We start from the raw sequence: 18,007 nt of genomic DNA, 5'->3' as shown, positions 1-18,007 counted from the left end.
TTGAGATGTGGTAAATTAAACGGATTCAACATGATTTGGAAAGGCACACACCTCGAAGGAATTGTCCGTAGAGCTCCGTGACAGGATTGTGTCGAGGCACAAGATCTGGGGAAAGGTCCCAAAATATTTCTGCAGCATTGAAGTTCCCCAAGAACTCAGTCCATCATTCTTAAATGGTAGAAGTTTGGAACCACCAAGACTCTTCCTAGAGCTGGCCGCCCGGCCAAACTGAGCAATCGGGGGAGAAGGGTCTTGGTCAGGGAGGTGACAAAGAACCCGATGGTCACTCTGACAGAGCTCCAGAGTTCCTCTGTGAAGATGGGAGAACCTTCCAGAAGGACAACCATCACTGCAGCACTCCACCAATCAGGCCTTTATGGTAGAGTGGCCAGACAGAAGCCACTCGTCAGTAAAAGGCACATGACATAAAGGACTCTCAGATCATGAGAAACAATATTCTCTGGTCTGATGAAACCAAGGTTGAACTCTTTGGCATTCCACGTCTGGAAGAAACCTGGCACCATCCCTATGGTGAAGTATGGTGGTGGCAGCGTCATGCTGTGGGGATGTTTTTCAGCGGCAGGGACTTGGAGACTAGTCAGGATCGAGATGCTCAGGACCTCAGACTGGGGTGAAGGTTCACCTTCCAATAGTACAAAGACCATAAGCACACAGCCAAGACAACACAGGAGTTGCTTTGGGGACAATTCTCTGAATGTCCTTGAGTGGCGCAGCCAGAGCCCTGACTTGAACCCGATTGAACATCTCTGGAGAGACCGAAAATAGCTGTGCAGCGATGCTCTCCATCCAACTTGACAGAGCTTGAGAGAATCGCCAGAGCGCCAAGTCTAGGACCAAAAGGCATTACGTACACCGGAACTAACCATTTGGTAAATGGTAAAAAGCCTGAGTAAACTATCTTCATTTAGCCACCATGTTTGCTATAGCCAAAGATGATCTATTATATTGCTCAGCTCAGTCGCGACTCTCAAACGCTGCATGTGTTTCTGATTCATAAACAATGCCATGCTGGTGGGTGCTACCATTCATATTTAACCCAGCCCTGAAACATAGATGGAAAAAAAATTCCACATAATTTCAGAGGGAAAGACACCTCATTGGCACAAATGTTCACGAAGCGGGCAGTTCGGTATTGTCACTTCATGCCCAAATATATCATACTTTGACAAAGACTATGACTTATTGACTTACATTGTTGCGCAAATTCATGGGTAAGCTCTGGCCATCATTTTTCAGCTCGAAAAAATTGATATCTACTGGTTTGAGTGTTTAAAACTCGTCTTCTTCCTCTTCTGTATTGAAGACAGCGCTGAACAAACCTCTAGGGTTCTCTTTTGGTCAAAGTGTGTTTTTACACCAAAATATTATTAACAGATAAATATCATATTTTTTGAGGAAGGAATACCAGGGTCATATTCATTTGGCACCAAACGGATAAAAACAGACTGAAACAGTAAGGGGCTACCCTGGACTCTCCTTTTCCTTAATGAACAGGACCCTGCACTTGATCAGTATTTATCCATACATGTTATTAGCACTGTATCTATTAGTTCTGTCTTTATTCACTGACTTGTCCCTGTTTGTCTCCCCCTCAGGTGTACCTGTCCTTCATTTATCCCAATGACTTTACACGTCTGACACACATGGAGAGAGAGAACAAGTGTTTCTACAGGGAGTCGCCCATCTACTTGGAGAAGTAAGTTCGGTTGGCTATTTTCCACATACAGTTGATTATTATATTGTAATTCACAGATGGAAGCAGAGCAGAGAAATATGCCTGCTCCACCACTTGGTTTGGAAAGATGAAGATGGACAAATGTAACCACTCTCAAAAGCATAGGTGGAGAGATACAAACATAAAAATATATAAAACAGAAAAGAAAGAAGAGAGAAAGAGAAACACTTAGTTGGGGATTGTTAGACTTCTGTGTATATGTGTGTGCTAACTGTCTCTCTCGCTCTCTCGCTCTCGTGCTCTCTCTCTGACAGGTTTGGCTTCTACAAGTACATGAAGATAGACGAGGAGGACGATGATAGACCCTTCTTCTTCCCTAACCCAGACGGTAAGTACACACACCCACTGACACACAGATACACATATACATACACAACACACATACACACACACCCTTTAACGATTAACTTTCTCTGTTGCCACAGATTTCCCGGAAGAGGAGGAAGGGGTGGACCCGGAAGATGAGGCCGAAATCGTAGGTACCCAATCACCAAATAGGACCGCTCCGCCTAGCCTATCAGCTAAGAGGACCTCCCACCCCAGCCTATCCATCCACACTTCCAGACCCACCCTTGGAGAAAGAGAGGGGGAGGAGGAGAACAGTATTGTGGTCCGTAGAGAGAAAAAAAAAATTCTCAAGAGTGATGGACAGACAGACAGAGAGTGGGACAAGGACGGGCCGAGGAAAAGAGGGGGACAGACCTCCAGGAGGGGACTTCTAGAGAGACCCGAGGCAGAGAGCGAGGAGCTGCACCCGCAGTCTGACAACATGGTCCACGGTCGCTCCCTCTCCTGGATCAGGACGGGTCCCTCTGAGCTAGGACCCGGGGGGCCGGGCAGGAATGGAGGAGGAGGAGGGGGTGCAGGAGAGGAGACCCCTCCCAAACTGAGCAAGTCGTCCCTGCTCTTCCCCCAGAAGACCTCTCTCTCGGCCCTTGCCAGCCGTGCCAAGCAGATCCTTAGTAACTCCGCCCCCGGCAACAACGCCGCCAACGCCCGTCTCCATGATAACGGCGCCCGTAACCATGGTAATGACAAAAATGCTGCCGCCGCCGCCGGCAACAACAACAATAGGGAAAAGAAGGATGAAAACAAGATCTACATCACCAGGCCGCGGCCAGTCAAAGAAAGGGAGCGAGAGAAGGAGGAGAGGAGGGCGGAGAGGGAGAGGGGCAGGGGTCCGGGGTCGCGTCATCCGAGAGAGGTCTTTCCTGGGGTGTTTCTGTACCAGAGTGGAAAGACCACCAGACTGGTCAACCTCCAGAGCACTCGATCCAGGGGGAGAGGGGGAGCGGGGAGCAGGAGGCTCGTCACTGCCCCCCAACTCTGGCCCAAACCCCGACTAAGAGACGGCAAAGCTCCCCCACGTGGCACTAATGCTAGTGTTAGCAGACAAGGCGCAGTTCACCAGGCTGCCAGCAGGGTGGCGGTAGTGAGGCTCCGAGACAGAGAGAGGAGGAGAGTTAGAGGAGGGGGAAGGGAGCCCCACATACCCCCAGAAAGAGAGGCTGCCGCAGACTCCACCTTACCCAGTAAAAGAGGCACCCCATTGCCCCAGCACCTCCAGCCCCCGCCACCTCATTCACCCACTCCCCCCAACTCTTTGGAGAATCCCCAAACTATCGAGAGCAGGGTTGAAAGCAGGCTAGAAACCAGGGTCACCTCATACCTCAAAACCTCTGAGATCACTGAGTCACAGCAAAAACAACCCGACCCAGACCAAGAACCGTCAGAATCCGATCCAGACCCTGATCCAATCCGCTCGAACGCTGACCCAGACCCAGAACCAGAGGAGGGTGGGGTGTCCGACTACAGTTACGAGACTGAAGAGGCGCGTCCAGGCTGGGCTGAGGTTTGTTGTGATTTAACTGCTTCTGATTGTATTGAATTGAGCCAGACCGATATATCGGTTGATGTTGACCTTTTACCAACATATCTAATCGGCCTTTAAACCACCCATAGTATTTACATAGAGGAGAGTAGGGTATGTTGAGTCATTTTTTACGTTCAGCATCACTGCGTCCACGGTCAGAACAGGACAAGAATTCAGCCCTGGCATTTTATCCCCACCAGCACACATCACTGCATGCCCCGCCAAGTCACCGCCTCCCACACTCCCCATCCCCAAACATAAATCCTACACCCTGACCCTACACACACACCCTACATAGACACAGGCGTTAGAGCTGTACGGTATAGCGTTTCTTAACCGTTTCGGTACAAGTGACTGGCGAGACATGGTCCTCCTCTTCTTTTTTTAACCAACTCAGGTTTAAAACAAGGTCGTGGCTGCATATCAGACTTTTGGGGGACTTTTACGCACAGAGAACAGGCTGCTCAGGCGAATGGTGCTTGTTTAATAAAGTTGGATCATGTTGAATCAATGTCTCACATAATAATCACAGTATTCTACATAACGGAACCAAATATATCCACACCACCGCATTCAATCGTGAATGATAATTCCTCAAGTTTTACCCATCAACCATTTCATCTCAATCAGTTTCATGGGGATATGCATTTAGATCTTGAGTTACAGTGCCTTGCGAAAGTATTCGGCCCCCTTGAACTTTGCGACCTTTTGCCACATTTCAGGCTTCAAACATAAAGATATAAAACTGATTTTTTTTGTGAAGAATCAACAACAAGTGGGACACAATCATGAAGTGGAACGACATTTATTGGATATTTCAAACTTTTTTAACAAATCAAAAACTGAAAAATTGGGCGTGCAAAATTATTCAGCCCCCTTAAGTTAATACTTTGTAGCACCACCTTTTGCTGCGATTACAGCTGTAAGTCGCTTGGGGTATGTCTCTATCAGTTTTGCACATCGAGAGACTGACATTTTTTCCCATTACTCCTTGCAAAACAGCTCGAGCTCAGTGAGGTTGGATGGAGAGCATTTGTGAACAGCAGTTTTCAGTTCTTTCCACAGATTCTCGATTGGATTCAGGTCTGGACTTTGACTTGGCCATTCTAACACCTGGATATGTTTATTTTTGAACCATTCCATTGTAGATTTTGCTTTATGTTTTGGATCATTGTCTTGTTGGAAGACAAATCTCCGTCCCAGTCTCAGGTCTTTTGCAGACTCCATCAGGTTTTCTTCCAGAATGGTCCTGTATTTGGCTCCATCCATCTTCCCATCAATTTTAACAATCTTCCCTGTCCCTGCTGAAGAAAAGCAGGCCCAAACCATGATGCTGCCACCACCATGTTTGACAGTGGGTATGGTGTGTTCAGGATGATGAGCTGTGTTGCTTTTACGCCAAACATAACGTTTTGCATTGTTTCCAAAAAGTTCAATTTTGGTTTCATCTGACCAGAGCACCTTCTTCCACATGTTTGGTGTGTCTCCCAGGTGGCTTGTGGCAAACTTTAAACAACACTTTTTATGGATATCTTTAAGAAATGGCTTTCTTCTTGCCACTCTTCCATAAAGGCCAGATTTGTGCAATATACGACTGATTGTTGTCCTATGGACAGAGTCTCCCACCTCAGCTGTAGATCTCTGCAGTTCATCCAGAGTGATCATGGGCCTATTGGCTGCATCTCTGATCAGTCTTCTCCTTGTATGAGCTGAAAGTTTAGAGGGACGGCCAGGTCTTGGTAGATTTGCAGTGGTCTGATACTCCTTCCATGTCAATATTATCGCTTGCACAGTGCTCCTTGGGATGTTTAAAGCTTGGGAAATCTTTTTGTATCCAAATCCGGCTTTAAACTTCTTCACAACAGTATCTCGGACCTGCCTGGTGTGTTCCTTGTTCTTCATGATGCTCTCTGCGCTTTTAACGGACCTCTGAGACTATCACAGTGCATACGGAGACTTGATTACACACAGGTGGATTGTATTTATCATCATTAGTCATTTAGGTCAACATTGGATCATTCAGAGATCCTCACTGAACTTCTGGAGAGAGTTTGCTGCACTGAAAGTAAAGGGGCTGAATAATTTTGCACGCCCAATTTTTCAGTTTTTGATTTGTTAAAAAAGTTTGAAATATCCAATAAGTGTCGTTCCACTTCATGATTGTGTCCCACTTGTTGTTGATTCTTCACAAAAAAATACAGTTTTATATCCTGAAATATACCTGAAATATGGCAAAAGGTCGCAAAGTTCAAGGGGGCCGAATACTTTCGCAAGGCACTGTATATAGTGTTGTTTCGAAGTAGCCTACAGTGTTGTTTTTTGACTGATGTGCAGAGAGAATTTTAGAGCAGATGTTGTTAACTGTAGAATAGCCTACCTGTGTATTTTGCCTAGTGGCACGAGCTGTTTTGGCCACAAGAAAAATGCGCTGGTGTTTTTGTCTTGCAGTAACGTTATGCTAAAGATCCTGAAAAGTTGGATCCGCAGCCACTTCCTTAAAACAAATACAATATGTAAAAACACCACTGGAAATACAACCCACCACTGTAACTGTGGCTCTGCTCTAGACATTTTGTTTGCCTCCCTTTTGTGCTGTCTATCTGTCTCTGCATCTTCTCTGCTGTCACTGTGCTTCTTCTAGTTGTCTGTCTGTCTGCCTGCCTGCTTAAGCCTTATACTGTACATTATAAAAGATAATGACTTATTTAAGCAATAAGGCCCGAGGAGGTGTGGTATATGGACAATATAACACGGCTAAGGACTGTTCTTATGCACGGCACAATGTGGAGGGCCTGGATACAGCCATGGTATATTGGCCATATACCAAAAACCCCTGAGGTGCCTTATTGCTATTATAAACTGGTTACCAATGTAATTAGAGCAGTAAAAATACATTTTGCTATACCCGTGGTTCAGTATATGGTCTGATATACAGTGGGGCAAAAAAAGTATTTAGTCAGCCAACAATTGTGCAAGTTCTCCCACTTAACAAGATGAGAGAGGCCTGTAATTTTCATCATAGGTACACTTCAACTATGACAGACAAAATGAGAAAAAAAATCCAGAAAATCACATTGTAGGATTTTTAATGAATTTATTTGCAAATTATGGTGGAAAATAAGTATTTGGTCAATAACAAAAGTTAATCTCAATACTGTTGATACAAATACCCTTTGTTGGCAATGACAGAGATCAAACGTTTTCTGTAAGTCTTCACAAGGTTTTCACACACTGTTGCTGATATTTTGGCCCATTCCTCCATGAAGATCTCCTCTAGAGCAGTGATGTTTTGGGGATGTTGCTGGGCAACACAGACTTTCAAGGACCTTGAAATGCTTCTTACGAAGCCACTCCTTCGTTGCCCGGGCGGTGTGTTTGGGATCATTGTCATGCTGAAAGACCCAGCCACGTTTCATCTTCAATGATGCCCTTGCTGATGGAAGGAGGTTTTCACTCAAAATCTCACGATACATGGCCACATTCATTCTTTCCTTTACACGGATCAGTTGTCCTGGTCCCTTTGCAGAAAAACAGCCCCAAAGCATGATGTTTCCACCCCCATGCTTCACAGTAGGTATGGTGTTCTTTGGATGCAACTCAGCATTCTTTGTCCTCCAAACACGATGAGTTGAGTTTTTACCAAAAAGTTATATTTTGGTTTCATCAGACCATATGACATTCTCCCAATCTTCTTCTGGATCATCCAAATGCTCTCTAGCAAACTTCAGACGGTTCTGGACATGTCTGGACACTGGCTTAAGCAGGGGGACACGTCTGGCACTGCAGGATTTGAGTCCCTGGCGGCGTAGTGTGTTACTGATGGTATGCTTTGTTACTTTGGTCCCAGCTCTTTGCAGGTCATTCACTAGGTCCCCCCGTGTGGTTCTGGGAGTTTTGCTCACCGTTCTTGTGATCATTTTGACCGCACGGGGTGAGATCTTGCGTGGAGCCCCAGATCGAGGGAGATTATCAGTGGTCTTGTATGTCTTCCATTTCCTAATAATTTCTCCCACAGTTGATTTCTTCAAACCAAGCTGCTTACCTATTGCAGATTCAGTCTTCCCAGCCTGGTGCAGGTCTACAATTTTGTTTCTGGTGTCCTTTGACAGCTCTTTGGTCTTGGCCATAGTGGAGTTTGGAGTGTGACTGTTTGAGGTTGTGGACAGGTGTCTTTTATACTGTTAACAAGTTCAAACAGGTAACGAGTGGAGGACAGAGGAGCCTCTTAAAGAAGAAGTTACAGGTCTGTGAGAGCCAGAAACGTTGCTTGTTTGTAGGTGACTAAATACTTGTTTTCCACCATAATTTGCAAATAAATTCATTACAACATTTTTTAAAAATAATTTTCTAATTTTGTCTGTCATAGTTGAAGTTTACCTATGATGAAAATGACAGGCCTCTCTTATCTTTTTAAGTGGGAGAACTTGCACAATTGGTGGCTGACTAAATACTTTTTTGCCCCACTGTACCACAGCTGTCAGGCAATCAGCATTCAGGGCTTGAACCATCCAGTTTATAATACAAATTAGTGCCTGTCACACCCTAAGTGTTAATTACTATTACAGGGCTCCAGACATTTTCCCCTGGTATCACTGGTCCCACTAACTTTTACAGTTGGTAGCACCAGCCCCTGGCCAAATAAAGTACTTCATAGTGCTTTATTAAGAATGTAATAAATAGACTTCGGAGGTATTCAATATATTTTTATATTTTTTAAATATATTTGTTTCTTACACGTCCAAGCAGGGAGGTATTTTTCAAGATTTTGTGCAACCTAATCCAGTGATTGTCATTAATTTTGTGTTGACAATTAAGACTGTAATTGCTATATTTTACTGTCAAAATAGGACTCCTTTCCTGATTTTTTGGGTTCAATAGAGATTAATTACATACATATTTATGTGTACAAACTAATATCATAGGTAGTGTTTAGAGTTTTTGGAGGATATATTGGCACAGGTGTTAGGCCCACGCTGACAATCCATGCCAATGTATCCTCCAAACACTGGCTTCGAGGGCATTATCACTGTTATGCAACGGGTTACCAACATATTAAAATAATGATTGAAATATTTTAATTAAAAACATTATTTTTATGGATTTATTCATACTATTTCATCCTTCCACAAGATGGAGTGGTTTGTTCTATTGTTTTGGTTGCCAGTCGTTTGTTCTAAATGTTCCATTGCCATACTGGCTGGCGATGTTCTTATCCCTTGCTTGCTACTCTGGAACAGAGTAAATAGTCATTTTAACGTCATAGATTTAGCTGGTGGTAACTTGTGAAATAGACTCCTGCTTGAATGCGCCTCAACAGGATCGGTGGGTCCCCCGCGTGATGGTTGAGCTAGCGTAGGCTAATGTGATTAGCATGAGGTTGTAAGTATCAAGAACATTTCCCAGGACAAAGACATATCTGATATTGGCAGAAAGCTTAAATTCTTGTTATTCTATCTGCACTGTCCAATTTTCAGTATCTATTACAGTGAAATAATATCATGCTATTGTTTGAGGAAAGTGCACAGTTATGAACTTGAAAATGTATTAATAAACCAATTAGGCACATCTGGGCAGTCTTGATACAAAGTTTTGAACAGAAATGCAATGGTTCATTGGATTTAACATTTCCACAAACTTCAAAGTGTTTATTTTCAAGTGGTATCATTAATATGTATATCCTTGCTTCAGGTCCTGAGCTACAGGCAGTTGGATTTGGGTCTGTCATTTAATGCGAAAATCTTTAAAAAGGGGTGAATCCTTAAGAGGGTCGCCAATCAGCATTCAGGAGTAGACCTATATGCCTATGCTCTCGCAATGGCTGGTGCGCATTTCGCACGCGTGCCACTCCAACATCACAAGGCCATATCAAATATATTGGTTGTAAAATAGTTGTTATTGAGCTGAATATTGAGAGTTGAGAAATACAAATTATACATACAGAAAGACGAGGCCCTCGTCTCTTCGACAGGGAGAAGGGATGAAGCTTCCAAAGCTGTTTTTTTCAGCAATTGCATCTTAAAATGTTATACGTTCAGAACACATTTTCCGAGCGGATGGGGGAAGAGGACAGTGACTTGCTCATTACAGCAGCAGGCCCCAGCGAAACAGGCACAGGTGCACATACTTTCATGAACGGAATCATGAGGATAATACACTTTACTATTTGGTCAAAACATGGTTTTAGAGGCCAAAAAATAGAGTGCTTTGATTGAGGTAACAATGTAGAATGTGCTTATTCTACATTTATAGGCACCCTTTCCATTTTGTAAAGATCCATGATCTTGGCTGTTTAACTGATGACAGAGTTGGAGCAGGTCTCTTTTGCTGATGCCACGTTTGACTTTGAATGTGAGTTTGTGTGACCTCAGCTCAGCCTATAAGCAAGCCGGGCCGGCCCATCTTGGTAGGGGGGCGGCCGTTGCCCACTGATCAGCCATTATAGATTAGTATAACAGAGAAATTGCACAAAAATCTTAACAGGCCCATGGGCTGCTGGCCATGTCACCATTTGTATTTGTATAAAAAAAATAGTGTGTTCGTGTGTCGATTTTGACCAGCCCACCCAACTAAAAAACTGTCCAGCCCACCCAACTAAAAAACTGTCCAGTCATCTGGCATTTGCCAGAATTGCCAGATGGCTAATCCACCCCTCAAGGGAAATGTAGAATTCTTTCTAACAAATATATCAACATATAGTTCAGGATGTTGTGTATCCCTGAAAATAATCTGCTTCTCCAAAAAAAGTGGTCTCTTGGTACAACTTACCCTGGGTAAGTGGGTAAGTAGGGTAAATTGAGCATAGGGACAGGGTAAGTTGAGCTGCCTTGGGGTAAGTTGGTGATGGTATCCTGTGACAGTAGGTGATGGTGCTGTGTTTAGTTTATGGAATAAGGGTGTGGTATATTGTATATCTTAAATGTATGCCTACATTCCGATATAGAGCTCTATGTTCAATATCACTTACCCTTCCATTTCTTGACCACTTGTCTTGGACAGGGTTGTTGTTTCTATGTGCCAATTTGTAGGCCATGAAACTGCTCCTTTTAGATTCTTGATATGTTTATCAAGCTCAGACTCCATGTCATCAGAGAAGACCTTGTGTGCCTCTGCCCATCTATCATAGCCTCTCTTTCACGCAGGTACATGTTTGTTTAATTTTATGTTAAATGTACCTCTTCAGTGTCATTCAGTCTATTTTTTTCATCCCTGCTGTTTTCATCCCTGCTGTTCAAATGGACTTCTACCATTCTCTCACTTCCTTGTCTGCTCTCTCAAGAACCTCACGGGGGGCTAGACTCCTGCTTATTTTACGTTTGTATGCACGGGGCATGATGATGTCTGCTCTGGAACAATAAAAATACACTATCTTGAGTTCATATCCATGACACATTGCCAAAATACTATGCATAGCATGCATAAAACGGACAGGATTTAATCCTAATTTGTATGGGGTGTGGTGACCATGGGCTCAGTTTACCCCATGGCCATGTGCTCAACCTACCCCAAGGCAAACATTATGACTATATTAGCCCACACAGCTATAATGATGCATTTTCATGCTAGGTTTAGGACCACATTGTAGCTTATAGACACCCCAACTGATGTACAAAACTATCGTAAAACGATCTACTTTGGTTTAGATACAAGCATCATGAAACCTATAACACAATAAATTCATTTGACTTTGTGAAAATAATTTTTGGGGACCTAACTTGCTTACCACTTTTCCATGTGGTCTCTTCCTTCAGACTCCATGAAATGATAACCTCTTCCTAAATATTTGGTCACATGATTCATTTTGTGTATGGTTTCCTCGAAACAAGGCTCAATTTACCCCACTCTTCCCTACAATAAACAACACGTCATGCTAATCTAATCAGTTCATTGTAATAATGTTCATTTTTCTTTGTAGAGCTGTTTTTCATTTGAAATTCAATTTGTGCAGAACACGTCTATATTTCATCCCTTGTCTAAAATAACAACAAAATAACTTCCAAAAAATTGGAGTCAGACACAAAAAATCCCAAAGCCTATCGCTCAGGCTCTAATGTTGAATGATTTTATTGTTCATTTGCCCAGGGACTGTCTACCTATATCTGGTACAATGCATAAAACATGAATGTTTTAAGTGTAGAAACTGTCAAATAAACATAATTATTAATAAATAGGAGAGCATCAACTGGCAGAGAACGTTTTCAGTCAACCCCATGGACTTTGAGCTGCTGCGTTCCGACTGGAATGACCTGCGCTGCAACGTGTCTGGGAACCTGCAGCTGGCCGAGAGCGAGGTGGTGGATGTGCTGGCACAGTACATGGAGAAGCTCAACGAGCGCAACGGAGGGTTAGTGTGTGATTGTGCCAGACCTGGGTTCAGAAACTAAATGAATACTTTTAGTGTTTGCCTTATCCTGCCTGGAGTACTAGATGGGCGAGGTTTACAGTCTTGTAACTTTTTTATTGGGTCAATTGCCCCAGAAAAGCTCAATCGAGCCCAGTTAAAGTATTTGAACTCTCTCTGTGTGTGTGTGTGTGTGTGTGTGTGTGTGTGTGTGTGTGTGTGTGTGTGTGTGTGTGTGTGTGTGTGTGTGTGTGTGTGTGTGTGTGTGTGTGTGTGTGTGTGTGTGTGTGTGTGTGTGTGTGCGTGCGTGTGCATGTGTATTTGGGGATGGAAGCAATGCAGTGAAGTTGCATGTTTGTTTTACTAAACACACCCTCCCCTTTCTCCCCCAGTATCTACACCCTTTTGCGGATCATCAATGTGGAGAAGAGGCGAGACTCAGCCCGGGGAAACCGCTACCTGGTGGAACTGGAGCTGATGGAGCGAGGTCGGAACGTGGTGCGCCTCTCGGAATACATCTACCTTCTCCTCCACCGTGGCCGGTTGGGAGGAGACAGCCTGGAGAACACGGAGTTCATCCCCGCCTCGGCCCCTGCTGGGTCCCCACCTGGTCTCATCCTCAGCACCCCCGCACCTCCAACCTCCACACACACCCCTGCCCAGCCCGGGGCCACCCCGTGGGGCACGGCCTACGCCAACCCCCTGCTGTGCCAGCCGGTCATGCTGCAGTGGCGGAAGGATGTGATGGTGCATTTTGTGGTGCCAGGTAAGGTACCAGGCGCCTCGCGTGTGCACCAGTTTTCACGCAAAAGTTGGCATTTATTTATTTTTCACTTGACGTAAGAATGTGCTCACCTCCCCGCAAACTTTAGACCATGTGTAAGCACATTTTCTAATGGTTGAAATATTATATTGCAAGCTGGAAAGTAAGTATTTTGTGCAAGAGATATGATGAAAAGCTTACTCATAAAAAACTAAAAACAGGAAAACATATTAACAAGAATGCAACCATTTGCCATTAGGGATAGTCTAAAATAATTAGACATAAGAAGCTTATAATTAGACAAAGGAATCTTTTTCCTATTTTTTTTTTCATACCCATTGCAGAATATATTCTCCACCTTTTCTGACTGGTTCATATTCCCAAAGGGGCCAATACAACAAATTACCATGTGCATCTCTCATTTAATTGGACCAAGTAGCCTAGTAAATAGATGTATTTAAAGTTTTGCAACATCATAGGCAGCGCAAACTTTTACATTTAAGTAGGTCTATGTATCAAGGTTCATGTTTTTATTGTCATGTGCACAAGTAGCCTACAGTGAAATGCCTTTCGTGCTTGATTTTTCCCAACAATGCAGTAATGAATATCAGTAGTACTATAAAAAAAAATACATTTAAAAGTAAAGTAGAACAGAAACACACAATAAATAACTGTAACTACTGCATTTTGTTTGAGTAGCCTGCCCTTAATAGGCAGAATCAACTGCACATCCAAAGCTGAGTAGCCTGCCCTACAACGTTTCAGAATTTGCGGACAGTAACTTACAGTGCATTCGGAAAGTATTCAGACACCCATTACTTTTTCCACATTTTGTTACGTTACAGCCTTATTCTAAAATGTATATATTTTTAAATGTTCCTCATCAATCTACACACAATACCCTATAATGAAAAAGCAAAAGCAGTTTTTTTAGAACTGTCAACTGTGGGACTTTATATAGACAGGTGTGGGCCTTTCCAAATTATGTCCAAACAATTGAATTTACCACAGGTGGACTCCAATAAAGTTGTTGCAACATCTCAAGAATGATCAAAGGAAACAGGATGCACCTGAGCTCAATTTTGAGTCTCATAGCAAAGGGTCTGAATTCTTATGTAAATAATGTATTTCTGTTTTCTAAAAATATATTTTTTCTTTGTCATTATGGGTTATTGTGTGTAAATTGATGAAGAAAAAACATGTATTTAATAAATTTTAGAATAAGGCTGTAACGTAACAAAATGTGGGAAAAGTTAAGGGGTCTGAATACTTTCCCAATGCACTGTATGCAAAATATTTGACAGCATGGGCAGGCTACAGTATTGCTGTGTGATAAGAGTGCATAATCATTGCCTTTTTAATATCTGCGCCTATGCCAAGGCAGGATATTTAAACCCAGTCTATTGATAAACTAAATATTGTACAACAATTTGTCTTTTGCATGCCGTGGCGTAATGCCAACAGTTATTGTCACCATAAAATGTGAATGGAGGCATTTTCCAGGTGGATTTTTAATGCTTGTTAGCGCGTGCACAATTTTGACAGGTCTGAGTTATAACGGGAAACATGGCATGCGGCAAGATTATGAATCTCAGTATTTTTGTACGTGCGTAGACTTTTCAGAAAAACGAGCACGCAGAAATGTTGTGTGCAATTTATTACGGTTATAAATGAGGCCCCAGTACTGGAGGGTTGACCTCTCGTTGGGTCAATAGTCCCTTCTCCAACAGTAGTGTTTCTCAAACCATTCCTCAAGGACTCCCACACGTTTCACAATTTTATTGTAGCCCTGGAAAGTGTGCTAGCTCCGGAATAGATAAACTACATGGAATGGCAGGGGAGAGGTTTGGAAAATACAGCAGACACTCTTGTAGATCTGAAAGGAAAGCTTGGGAATTGAAGATTGCTCTATCTGATTTAGGTAATCTTGTGTTGTAAACACAATTTTTCCCTTCCTCAATTCAATTCAATAATCTTTATTGGCATGGAAAGTTAAAGCACTTACCACTCTTTCTGTGTGTCTCTAGTGAAGAACCAGGCTCGCTGGGTGCAGCAGTTCATCACAGACATGGAGGAGCTGCACCGTCAGACTAAGGACGACAACTTCAGCATCATCATTGTCGACTTCGAGAGCACCGACATGGACGTGGAGCAGGCCCTCCGAGAGAGCACTGTGCCTAGGTGCGTGTGTGTGTGTGTTTGTCTCAGAATTCATCCGTAGCTCCATAGGAGTGCATTTGAATTACTACTGGAATTGAATTGATTCAGGAATTTATGAACAGTCCTATGGAGCAATTCTAACTGACACACACACATATTGGATATGTAATTGGACCAAACTCTGGAGTTGACTGATGTGATTGTTTGTGTGTTTTGTCAGGTATGAGTACTTGAGAAGAGAAGGGAACTTTGAGCGCTCAGCGGGACTACAGATCGGAGTGGACACTATTGAGGTGAGAGATAGCGGTCGTTCAGGAAGGGAAAGAAAATTAATATACAGCCAATACATTTGCAAATTCCCTGATTGAGGTGACACACATGCACACTCAGTAGAGAGCAGGCTGAAGCTTCTAGACAACTTTTTACTCTTACAATGACACACGCCATGACCATACTAACCATACAATTTCACATTGACAGGATGAGTAATATAAAAAGCTGCATCACAATTTATATCCTAACTCTTGTAACTGTTACTCAATCTCAGTGAGGTCTTTATATTTAATACAGTGAGATAGTCACGGTATATGCTCTGATATCGTGAGGGGCCGTATTCGGAGCTCCCTTTAAATTATTATGGTTAGCTTCTGACTCTGCAGAGGTCAAGAGGTCTCAGATGCTCCCACGAGAGTCACGCACACATTCAGACTGTCACAAGCTGTCCAGTTCTCTGTGACCCCATAGCCTGACAGATTGATAGACAGGCAGACAGACATGTATTCAATGGGGTTCTCTTTCTGTTTGTGCGACAGGGATTTGCGCAGACATTTATCTGTCATTGGAGTGTCAAAGCTGTCACATAGTCTATCTCTTTTTCTCTTTCCCTCTCCCACTACTACCCTCCCCTCTATCTCTCTCTCTTCATTCTCTCTCTTTCTCCCAACTCTCTCTTTCTTGTTTTTTTTGTTTCTCTCTCGCTCTCTTTCTCTGTGCGACAGGGATTTGGGCAGACAGTTATGTATCATTGGAGTGTCATGACTTTCACATAGACTTTCTCTTTCGCTCTTGCTCTCTCTCTCTCTCTCTCTCTCTCTCTCTCTCTCTCAATGATTTGGGTAAACAGTTATCTGTCATTTGAGTGTCAAGCCTGTCACATGGGGAAGACTGGGGTGTCACAGTTGAATGACTGTGGGTGTTTTATATCAACGCCTTTCACACACATACAGACACACGAGTGCATGCTTCGCACACGCACACACACACACACACACACACACACATAGACGCACACACACACACAGTAGAGTAGAGCATTTAGATTGACTGTTTTTGGGTGGCGTTTGAGTTTGTGGGACTGAGTATGTTGGGAGTCTGTAACCATGATTGTGTGTACTTTAGTTTTGATTACACCGTATTTATGTGTATGTGTGTTTTACAGGACAACCACAGTATAGCGTTCCTGTGTGACCTTCACATCCACTTCCCCCTCAACATCCTGGAGAGCATCAGGAAGCACTGTGTAGAGGGACGTCTGGCCTTTGCCCCTATCGTCATGAGACTGGGCTGTGGCAGCTCCCCGCTAGAGCCTGATGGTAATACACACATGATAGACACACACACACATCACGCACACGGCATGCACACACATCCACACATATCTCGCACGCAGCATGCCCACACATATACACACACACCATGTTTGGGATTTACTTTCCCTCTGCAGGCTACTGGGAGGTGAATGGCTTTGGGCTGTTTGGGATTTATAAGTCGGACTTTGATAAGATCGGAGGGATGAACACAGAGGAGTTTAAAGACCGCTGGGGAGGAGAGGACTGGGAACTACTGGACAGGTAAACTGGCAACCCTCACCATTGCAAACACAACACCCTCTGCTTTCGAACCCCCTTCCCCCCCTTTCTGGGCTCTTTCTCAATTGTCTTAAAATGATGTATTCTCTTCTTCTTCATTGCACTGATTTGAAAGAGCTGACCAGATGGAAACCAGCCTAATGTTGAGCTTCCACCTCATTGTTTTCACCTGTTAAGTATTTTACACTCATTGGAGGCGACAAGAAAAGGAGTGATTTTTATAGCAACCGCTGGCTCCTAACCTGATTGTTCCTCTCTTCCCTCCTTCAAGGGTACTACAGAACGGGCTCGAGGTGGAGAGACTGAGACTGAGGAACTTCTTCCACTACTACCACTCCAAAAGGGGCATGTGGAATGCTCAGAACAAGAAAATCCCTAAGGGAGGGGGTTAGCCCCCCCCCCCCCCCCCCCCCCCCCATGGGCCTGGAGGACCCAAAACACATGGCCTATACCTGCAGCTCCACTGTGTGTGAGGAGAGACCCTGAATAAGCTTACTTACTGCCTGACTTTGCCTTTTTTAGATAGGCACTTTTCAGGGATGCCCTTCCCTGCTTCTCTGAGGAACATCTTTTCCCTGAGGATGTTTTTTCCGTCAATGGAGGACATTGAGGGGGAAAACCGAGGGAATCTGTTTTTTATGTTGGTGTTGACGTCTACCCGGATAGACTTGACCTTTCGCCTCACTAACAGAACTCAATGTAGAGGCGATGTCTTTTTCTTTTTTGGTGCAATGTTACCTGACAGACTAAAAAATGTTGTTTATTTGTATTTTGTTTGTTTTGTTCAGAGGAAGCATATTTTATTTTCTAGCAAGACATTTGTAAAGACAACCTAAGATTTTCTACAAAAACATCCATGTGAGGAGATGTCTGAGGAACGTTAGAAGGACTTTGTGTTGATGACAGTATGTTTATTTGTTTGTGTTCAGGTACGTGCGAACAGTAGTCGTTCCGGAAACGCGTTCCGTCACTCGGGTGTCAAATTTCAGATATTAGTACTGCAACATGTCTGGGTGTTGAAAGTAACAGTGTGTAGTGGGTCTACCTGATGTGCTTCTTCATATAAACCTAACCGGGGTGCTTCATATGTACTATAGAGGCCTATGATGCGGTATGTGCAGCTTTCCCAAATGTCCTGCTTATTTACTCCTGATTACGGATATCTTTTAACATCTTCCAACCTGGGAATTTTGGGAAAGTTAACCCTAAATTGTTGCATATTAAATATAAGCTCTGTTATGTGTACAGT

At 43.5% G+C, this 18,007-nt stretch overlaps 1 protein-coding gene across 1 annotated transcript in view; it reads left to right on the top strand.

Annotated features, from left to right (window-relative positions):
- Nucleotides 1-17,161, top strand: part of LOC139367905 (beta-1,4-N-acetyl-galactosaminyl transferase 4a) — a 455,096-nt gene extending 437,935 nt beyond the window's left edge. The window contains exons 12-21 of the mRNA XM_071106283.1: nucleotides 1,617-1,717; nucleotides 2,011-2,084; nucleotides 2,182-3,608; nucleotides 11,798-11,970; nucleotides 12,360-12,733; nucleotides 14,758-14,911; nucleotides 15,111-15,183; nucleotides 16,329-16,482; nucleotides 16,614-16,740; nucleotides 17,030-17,161. Coding sequence (XP_070962384.1) covers nucleotides 1,617-1,717; nucleotides 2,011-2,084; nucleotides 2,182-3,608; nucleotides 11,798-11,970; nucleotides 12,360-12,733; nucleotides 14,758-14,911; nucleotides 15,111-15,183; nucleotides 16,329-16,482; nucleotides 16,614-16,740; nucleotides 17,030-17,150 — 2,778 coding nt within the window. The 3' untranslated portion in view covers nucleotides 17,151-17,161. The remainder of the gene's footprint in view (nucleotides 1-1,616; nucleotides 1,718-2,010; nucleotides 2,085-2,181; nucleotides 3,609-11,797; nucleotides 11,971-12,359; nucleotides 12,734-14,757; nucleotides 14,912-15,110; nucleotides 15,184-16,328; nucleotides 16,483-16,613; nucleotides 16,741-17,029) is intronic.
- Nucleotides 17,162-18,007: the final 846 nt, after the last annotated feature.

This window comes from Oncorhynchus clarkii, chromosome 2, assembly GCF_045791955.1.
Source record: "Oncorhynchus clarkii lewisi isolate Uvic-CL-2024 chromosome 2, UVic_Ocla_1.0, whole genome shotgun sequence".
In the NCBI taxonomy this organism is placed as follows: Eukaryota; Metazoa; Chordata; class Actinopteri; order Salmoniformes; family Salmonidae; genus Oncorhynchus; species Oncorhynchus clarkii.
The sequence above is the reverse complement of the archived record's forward strand: the minus strand, read 5'-3'. Positions and strand labels throughout refer to the sequence as shown.